At 38.4% G+C, this 10,098-nt stretch overlaps 1 protein-coding gene across 1 annotated transcript; it reads left to right on the plus strand.

Annotated features, from left to right (window-relative positions):
- The first annotated feature begins 8,269 nt into the window (after window positions 1-8,269).
- On the plus strand, window positions 8,270-9,743 carry LOC122646291 (protein TRIGALACTOSYLDIACYLGLYCEROL 1, chloroplastic). The gene is given in 3 exon segments (XM_043839823.1): window positions 8,270-8,463; window positions 8,554-8,722; window positions 8,724-9,743. Coding segments are annotated over 3 exon segments (1,074 nt in total). The 5' UTR covers window positions 8,270-8,407; the 3' UTR covers window positions 9,573-9,743.
- Window positions 9,744-10,098: the final 355 nt, after the last annotated feature.

Consider the following 10,098-nt stretch of genomic DNA (forward strand, 5'->3'; position numbering starts at 1 on the left):
GAAAGGAATCTTAATAGTATATTAAATCATTAACCTGTGATGAAGGTAGTGGATGTATGATCAATTGGATCTGAACCACTCTAATTTGTTGGTGTCTCTCTATTGTCTCTGTCTATATCTTTCCTTGTACTTGCATTGTCTTTAAGTTTTGTTATATCATTTGTGAAAAGATTTGTCACCCATTAATCCACCCCCTCTTGGGTGTTGCCATTCGATCCTGCATAGGCCAATTCGGATGTAAATGATCGGCCAACCTGATTTTTAAATCGCTACTTTCAAGTGACGAAGATTCGTTGCCCTCTGTTTTAGTGATAGGATCTATTAGTAACATGGACCGGATTGGCAGGTTAGTGTTGGAGCTAGGAGGCTCCATTAATTTATTAAATGTTTTGGATATAAAAATAATTGCGTGTGCATTTTGTGTATACTCTAATGTGTATGTTAAATATGCTAAGAGATAGATGATACCTAAGCCACTGAAGAGGTACAGTTAAAGGAAGAATAAAACATGTTGATTAAAAGAAGTATTGAAGACAGTCTTCTATGTGTTTGAAGAATTGATGAGTTGAACGCTACATCAAGTGGAAGATTCCTTCAAGTCAAGTAGGACTGAATTTAAATAAGAATATCTTTGTAATCTTAATGTAGATGATTAACAAGATGTAAAAAACCCAAATATTGACATAAAAAAAGACTTCAATGGAAAAACCAAGAAACTAGGTGGTTAGACATATAAGAGTATCTAAGTCTGTTGTCCACAATCTTTCATGAACAAGAACGATTGACCGACCTATATGGGCATATCTAAAAAGTCTAAGTCTAGAGTCATAAACAATCGAGCTTTAATTGAGTAAGTGTTTGCGGATGACCATTGCGGTCTTCCATGCGATCATCCATGAATGTCTGAGAGTTTAAGAGATTAAGTTATCTAAGACATATGATGCCACAGTCTTCCGGGAGCATCTTCTATGCATGTCCAAGATTGGCCATCTCAAGTCCCTGCAATCATAGTCTTTCGTGACTATCGCGCAATCTTCCATGTGATAGTAATTAATGTTGCATGGTCAAGAAGTTGGAAAGAGATTGACTATATTATGACCACTTGAACTATTACCAGTTGAATAAAGCTCTTAAACATCTTCACTGATGTTGAGGAGCTCCAACAACTAATTTTTCTTGAAAATCATTAGTTGAATATTAGAAACCAAAGTAGACTTAATGCTTCTAACCAGTTTGACGTTCTAGTGGTTCTCTAATAGCTAATCTATCTTGTGAATGAAATTTGAATTCACATGTTCAAAGATAAGCTTAGCTTGACATTAATAGCTAGTCTAACAACTAATTTGTTTGCCTATAAAAGGATGGGGTCATTGATGTCATAAAGAAGAGCAATCACAAGCAAAGATAACAAGTGTGCACAGTAAAAAACAATATCATTTTGAGTTGCTGATATCAAGCTTTATTGTCTACATCCTTTTGAGAAGCTATTGTTATGACACATCCAAAGTGAAAAATTATTTTGAGGAGCACTGAATAAGAGCTTCACGTGTAAGGTGCAATAGAAAAACATATTGTATTGATCAAAGTGAGCTTAAAGTGTAACAATGATCAGGTTTGAAAGAAGAAGTCAAGTTATATTGTAAAAGGGAAACCTGTGGCTTGGGTACTCAGCCCGTGGTTGAGTGTGTAAGGGTTTGATTATTATCTGAGAAAAGAATTAGTTAGTGGAGAAATCATTGGTCCATGATCAAGGTAGTAGGCGTAGGACATGTTGGTCTGAATCACTAAATCCTTGTGTACGTGTCTCTCTCCCTCTCTTGCACTTCTACAAGAAAAACTGGTAATATCCTCCATCTCTCTCCCTCTCTTACACACATCACATAATAGTTTTCATATTCAAAACATAAATCATATAAATAGAACCTTCTAGGTATAACAACCTTGGTGGTCCTGATTCCTAGTAATTAGAGCGGGTGTCAGGGGATCAAGTATTTTGGGCATATCCAATTTAGGTTAGTTGATTTAACCAATCCACAAGAACCAAACACATGGCCAACATGCGATAGCATGATGGAATGATCACCATCTTGAATTTAAAATAAAAAGTAAGGGAAATTGGATCCAATCGGAGGGTAAGGGGGAAGGGGAGGGGTGGGGGTGGGGTCGCGGGGATGTTGCAATAGGAGTGGGAGGGATAGGGGCAAGGGGTGTTCCAGCAAGAGAGAGAGAGAGAGAGAGAGAGAGAGAGAGAGAGAGAGCATAACACCTCACTTGGAGAGGATGTTGGCCTCCTTCTTCAGGGGGAATGTTGTAGCAGTGGGGGAATTCGAGATGTGACTTTCTCGTGAATGTTCTGGTGATTTTCTTCACTAAGTTTGTTGGATAATCTACTTTCTTCCACGATTGAAGCGTACATTGCTCTTCATATAAACCTTGCTAATGTTATACGTTCAATACTAAAATTCCCACACCTTCTCCACATAACTAGGACTTTGCAATAGTCGTCTTCTCCCAGTGGAAGGAGAACACAGGTGAGGGAGAGCCAGGGATGGGGAAGGGGAGGGAGAGGATACATGAAAAGTTTATTCTTGTGCTTTGATTTGCATATTGGCCTACATTAGAGGCTTTGCAAATGAAGTTATAAAATTCGATCAAAAAACTTTTGAAAAATTGTGTAAAGGGATTGATCCATCGAGTAATAGATCGGGTTTAGTAATGAGTTTAGGAGAACTACCAAGTTTGTTATGAGTCCGTAGAAAGAATGAGCAAGGTTTGATTGGGCCAATTTTTTATAGTGAAAAGCCAAAAGTGAGGAGCTATTGGGAGTAGATGTAGGTTAAGAGGACCGAACCGATTATAAATATTTGTCTCCTTTTATGTGTGCTTTTGTTTCTAATTTCCCGCTACCTTCCTGAGTTAAAAAAAAGTTGGAGAGATTATCCAACACCCAATTCATCCCCTCTTGGGTTGCCATACTAGTCAACACATGCATCGTATGATATAGTTGGGTCTCCCTCCGATGCTCAACAACCGATCAGTACCGCTTCCAATCCCTTACCGTTTCATCATGCTCTTAGCCCGAAGAATTGCATCTTAGCCTTATGATCCTCTTCAAATAAATTACCTTTCCCTATTCCAAAACCGATCGTATAACATGTTGAACTTTATCCCCTCAATGTGTTGTTTCTTTCGTTGGTTATGGATCCCAATTGCCCTAAAAGAGTCACCATCTATTAAGGTTTCCCATAATGCAGACTTCCAGTGGATGAGGCTTTGCAATGCTATTGACTATAGGTATAGAGTTGTACACTTTCATCGTGATTAAGGGTGTCAATTTCGGACCAGAACCATCCCGCTGAAACCTGTTTTTGGACCGTCCCATTGATAAATGAGACAGTATTGAGATTTGATTTTGGTACTCTGAATAATAAATGGGATAGGACAATTTTGGGACGGGAATCCCAATGGTACCAGCGCCAAAATACCGGTTAGGTACCGGATGGGTCTAAAACTATCAACACCCTTTCAAAGGGTATTATTTCACATTCTTTTGTTTAAATTTTATGGCTGGAGTTTGATGTATTTGGGTGGCATTTTCTCTTATGGATGTTTCAGCTAATAGACCTTCAATTCTATTTCTATAATTTTGTTTAGTGATAACAGTAAAACTATATATGGACTTGTTTATTTCATCCTGATTAATTCGAAGTCATCATTTTCAGAAGCTTATATGTTATCTAAAGGAAATTGAAGAAGTAAAACCATGAAATTCAATCCATCATGGTTTCGTATTCTAAGTTGCTTTCAAAAGCAAGGAATGCCTTAGATCTCATAATAGTGAAAAGATACAGAACACTACTACTGAAACCATTTTGTTAGAAACCATTAGGGCTCGTTTGTTTGCTGGATAAAATTGGGATAGGCAAAAAGGGGTGGGAAAAGCGTACTATTTCCCTACAAAATACTAAGAATGTGTGTTTGGATACAGGGGCGGGAAACTTCCAGACAAGCTCATTAAATGCATTGATTCTTGTCTGGTAAGGTGGCACCCCTCTTTTCCCCACTGTACCCCTTTCACTTTCAAAGTCCTTTGGCACTATTCATGGAAAAGTTACTTTTGAGTATACATCTCTCTTCTTCCTATTTCATTTCTTTCCCATGGAATCCCACCCCGTGTCCATTTCCTCTTTCTTTCTTTCCCATGGAATCCCACCTCATGTCCATTTCCTCTTTCTCCCACTAAATCCCATCTCACTACAAATTGTATATTCCATTATTTCCTTTCCTTTCCTTTCCTTGTCAACCCAACCCACAACATGTAAGACCAACTCTCACAAGTTTCCCACCCTTTTTTATCCGACAAACAAATGGGGCCTTAAAGTTCTTCCTTTTTGTAATAGGCTTAGAACCATTCAGGAACCGGTACTGTCCCGTCTTGTTGATAATCAGGACCAGGACCTAGGTTTGGTCCCGTTAACTAAATGAGACGGTACTGGGATTGGCACCTTTGGTACCGGTACTGGTACAGAATTGTCCCGAATACTGGGAACCGTCCCAATGGATACCCATAATCATGATCCTTCATCCCATCCCCTGTACGTCTTTGATCTCATGGAATTTCGCCAAATACTTTAAAATCAAATCAAGGTAATGGGCAACACATGGGGTCAAGAAAATGGTAAGGATTTCTAATCTCCAACATTCTCCTCATTGTATGGTATGCTGACTCATTTTTCATGATCACTTGGACAATATATTTCCCTCCAATCTCATGGACGACCATATTCATCTATGTGAATATGTAGCAATAGTATTCTAATAGTTGGAAGCATCGATGGACTTGTGGAAGCCAAATTTTCCATCAAAGTATAACATAAAGTTGATAAGTGTCTTCTTAGTCATCGAAGTCCACACATCAGAGACCCTTCTTCTCCCAAGTAAGCCAAATGGATCTAATATATCGCTCACCTCCAATGGTAGGAAGTTGTACTGAATCTCCTGCAGGGTATGGATCTATATCTTCCCCTCCTCTGCAACAATATCCAATAGGTTCTGAAGCTAGAGACCTCTCACAACATTTAATGACAATCCATTGATTATGAAAAATTTGGTCCTTACCCTGCCAACCTTATCCAACTTATCCTTCATCTTCCCCTAGCATGATCTGTGATCCAGGTTCACATAGCAAACATAGCTCTAAAGTCATCCACTCAGAGGTTTGGTGTAATGACTTGGTCCTTCATCAAGTTTGCCCTTTCCCCTACCCACTCAAACTGAGTCCTCTCTGTAAGTGTAGCATATCGCTGAAGCGGTTCTCTACCACCTCTAACTCTAGTAGTGTGAGATGGCCCAGGACCATAAGTGGATCTTTATTTCATCACATTAACCTCCATACTCTCCATGCATGTTGGTCCGTATAGCCTCACGTATCTGTCTCTCCTCCTCTCCCTCCATGTAAACATGCCCACTCCAAGTATGCATGGTCTCATACCCGGGCCCCTCTCCTCATCAATGGATCCCAAACTCTAATCCCTAGGTGTAGTATGATCGAATAGAATCTCTCTGCCTGTCACCAGCTAACTTTGAAGCAATGTTCCTTGCATCTAGAAGATCCCAAAAAATTGACGTATCACTTTTACTAAGACTTTAGGGCTTCCTGCCACATTACCTTGTATATGAGCAATATGCATTTTCAATCTGATGATATTCCTTGAGATTACGTTATGACACAAGGTATATGACATCTTCTTGTCGCCCAATTCATCACTTTGAATCTCTTGTTCTATTCAGGATCCACAAAAGGTCGTCGATTGACCTATCTGTTTTGTATTTTCTTTTAAAACAAAAAAAAAAAAAAAAAAAATCATTTAAAAAAAAACCTAATTTCCTTTACAACATGCATTTTTTACAAACACAAAAAAAAAAAAAAAAACACCATCAATAAAAATGATTAAAAAAAAAAAATCCAGATTTTTGTTGAATATGCATAATTATTCATCATACATCATCCCCATAAAAATCGTAAATTTCATTTTTTTGTATTTTTTTTACAAAAAGGTCATTCTATATATGTCACAATAGAGAGTAAATGGAGTTAGATTCACTATTATTTTTGTTATCCTCATAAATGTGTTACGTTGGTTGACTTGGAAGGGCAACTTTTTTAAATTTAAATTAAAAGAACCATGGGGAGAAACGACAGCAATAGGGGTAAAGTAGGGGATAAATCTATTGCAGAACCACATGATAAGTGAAGATGCAACAGTCTTCTTTATTGGGAAAGCTAAAGCTGCGGTGGCATGAAGAAGAAATGGATTGCAACCGCCCTCTCATCAGCCACAACAATGTGGAAATAAGTAAATTTGGTTTGGATTGCAGCCTTGCTATATGATGCAATCTAGAAGTTCATAACTCCTTTCAATCTTTCTCGCTTGCTATGCAATTTATCCCTTCCGCCTCATCTCTTTTAGGATGTTGAATGTGTCCCACAATTTCCCAATCATTGTGTACCCACTAAGAACATTTTTTATTATCAAAACAAACAACACAAAACACAAACAGAACAAAACAGAATAAACAAAGATGACACAAAGATTTAACGTGGTTCATACATCAATATGATATGCTACGTCCATGAGCGAAGCTGAAGATGATTCATTATGTAAATGGTAAAAGATTAGAGTGAAGATCTCTCAAGAACACGAAAATGACAACAAGAATTCCCTCACCCAAAACCCTAGCCCGAAAATCCCCTTTTCTCATGCCTTTTCAATTGCTTACACAACAAGGGCAAAACATATAAATACTCCTCTAAGTGGCTTGATCCATCGGGTCGCATCGTACCATACCATGGGGGTGAAGGCCCAAACGAGATCAGAGATCAGTGATAGACTCTAGGCTTGGGCCTATCGACTCAAACCCTGTACTACCATCACAACCCTATAAAAAAATCCCATCCGGAACGCCACCAAAAATGTTATAGTGGGCAGATCTTTGAAACAGGTATAAGAATTCGAGATACACAACAATTATCAACCACGAAGTCCGGCTCATAACCAACTTCTTGCATCTGAACCAAAACGAATTTAGCCTCCATGAGTTTTCCTCATCTATTCAATTAGGGCCCAAACGACACCGAATTGCCTCATCTTCCCAAAAATCCTGATTATGGACTGGTACATTTAGTAGCTATGTTTGTACCCAGGTTGTTTTGAAACCTAGACGAAGAACCTGTGTACCTGAGGTTTCAAATCATCCCCGTATCGATTCAACATGTGTTCAACTAACCCCAACCTTACGATATCACTAAATTCTTCAAGTGCAAGTTCTAACTTTGAAATCCTAAAATGAAACTTTAGCAAAATTATGTAAATCTTTTTGCTTCTTCATTCGTGTTTTGCAATAGATTTTGTTTTACCTGATTTACCCTGTTGATGCAGTATCTCCAAGCGTTTCATTTTAATTGAATTTCCATAAATTGCCCTTCTACTCTACCCAGCATAACACATTTATGAGGGCAACAAAATAATAACGAATAAAATATTCATTCACTCTTTATAGTGTTGCAGAAGAAACCCCACCTAAATAAAAAGGGCCCAAAGGGAGACATAATTATACCCATTTTGTTTTTGGTTCAAAATAATTATACCGATTGAAAACAAGACGAACTAAGGCTAAATTTGGTATAATTTCTATTTTAATTTTGTATTGATTTCATGAAATAGTCAATAAATAGAATTTTGGTTAAGAAATTGAAATTGTTTTACTTTCTGTTAATCTGAATATTTTAAGAATAAGAGATCCATTTGGTAGTCCGATTTCTGAGAGTAAATTCTCTATATTTTTTTGGGATAGCATCGTGGTGGTAAGGTGGGGCCGGTCGACTGAGAAGGGGTTGGTAGTGGCAAGGGTGGGGAGGTGGGGGCGATGGTGGTGGTGGTAGTGAGACTATGTGTGGAAGAGGAAAGGTGATGTTCTATTTTTAAAAGGAAATTAGTGATTTATCCAGCAAATTAACCATGTGCTCATTAAAGAGCAAGAGTGAAATCAATTTCAAAATTGAAATACCTCCTTAATTATTTCAGAATTTGTATTCCATTTGATTTCTGTTTCACTGAAATAAGGTATAAAAATCAAATCAAATAACAATGAAATAGAAATCAACCCATGAAATTGAAATAGAAATCATACCAAACAAAGCATAAAAACAATCAGTAATTGGTGAGAGTTGATCCTGGAACTGTTCTATAGTCTTTACTTGTTGAAAGGTTACTTCATTAAGGATCTGGCTACAGCCCCTCACCTGGCGGCCGGCGTTTGATTTCTTGGTGACAGTATGCTCATGATGATTCTATGGATATCCATCTTCTTCTGAATAAAATCAAAAGCTGAGATTTTTAACTGATCCATGGAAAGTATGACAACGCTTCATCCTCTTCAGCCAATTTCAAGCTTCCCAAGCAGGTATCTACAAATCTATCCAACATTTTAGATGTTTATGTTTTACTTTTTGTTCTTTTTTCTCAATTTCAAGCTGCCCTCAATGCCTTACAGAACAAAACCTCTTGCATCGTCCAAGTGTATAAGAACAAATGCTCAGAATGAGAGTATTTTTGCTGTGAGACTTAGATTCCACGGAGGAGCACATAAATGTAAGTTTTACAACCAATACCGACACTCCACACCGATCTTTGCAACCACGAACACAGGTGATGGTCATCCGCCCTCTCAGTTTCTCTGATCAAAACACAAATACAAATCATGCCCCAAGCCCCAAACCGCAAACCCTTCTAAGCAAATGGTCGCCTCCAAGGCATCTATGGAGGGGATTGTCGGTTCTCATCCTTGCAGGACAGGTTATTATCAGGATTTTGAAGGGAAGAGTCCATTGGAGGAACACCCTCCAACAGTTGGAGAGGGTCGGGCCAAGATCAGTTGGGGTCTGCCTTTTGACATCGGCTTTTGTGGGCATGGCCTTTACCATTCAATTTGTCAGAGAATTTACTAGACTAGGGTTAAATAGGTCTGTTGGAGCAGTTTTAGCCCTAGCCTTCTCAAGAGAGCTGAGCCCTGTTATCACATCCATTGTGGTTGCTGGCCGTATAGGAAGTGCGTTTGCAGCAGAATTAGGGACAATGCAAGTCTCTGAGCAAACAGACACTCTGCGAGTACTTGGATCTAATCCTGTGGATTACCTAGTTACCCCAAGGGTGATTGCTACCAGTGTTGCTCTGCCAATTTTGACTCTGATGTGTTTCACCATTGGAATGGCTTCTAGTGCTCTCCTGGCTGATAGTGTATATGGGATTAGTGTCAACATAATATTGGATTCAGCTCAGAGGGCTCTCAGGCCTTGGGATATAGTCAGTGCAATGATCAAGTCACAGGTGTTTGGTGGGATCATTGCTGTTGTGAGCTGTTCATGGGGGGTTACCACCATGGGAGGTGCAAAGGGTGTTGGTGAGTCCACCACTTCGGCGGTGGTGATATCACTTGTTTGTATCTTTATTGCTGATTTTGCGCTCTCCTGTCTCTTCTTTCAGGGTGCAGGAGATTCACTCAAGAGCATGTAATGGTTCTTAGTCTCTCTCTTTCTTTTTGAAAAGTTTATGATGTCCAGATGGAAATTTTCTATGCTTGATTTTTGTAATGATTGGCACAAGAATTATGAGGGCTTGAAGTTAATCAGTGGTGTCATTTTGTACAAAGAAGTAAAGTTTTTAAAAGCTCTTTTTCTTTATCTTATTAAATTAAAGTTGATCTTCATTATGTTTAGTTCTGTATTTTCGCAGAAATCTGATTCTTTACCCCTCCCTCCAAAAAAAAAATCTTAGAAATACAAATCATCGAATAACAACAGATTCCGGATTCTAGACTGTTAATAAAGTCAAAGAACATTTGTTGCTGCTGTTATGGCATCAAATAATCCTACCAACATGAAAAAGACAGTGCTGCATCTGAGTACCAGGTAAATTGCCCACAAAAAGTTGTCCGCTCTTGTTACTGGTAAACTGCTTATCTCTGGAATGAAAGTGCTTTTCTTTCCTACAGAATTTATTTTTGAAGTTTAAACTCTTGTCTTATTAATAAATCATTTCC

The sequence above is a fragment of the Telopea speciosissima genome, chromosome 11 (genome assembly GCF_018873765.1).
Source record: "Telopea speciosissima isolate NSW1024214 ecotype Mountain lineage chromosome 11, Tspe_v1, whole genome shotgun sequence".
Classification (NCBI taxonomy): domain Eukaryota; kingdom Viridiplantae; phylum Streptophyta; class Magnoliopsida; order Proteales; family Proteaceae; genus Telopea; species Telopea speciosissima.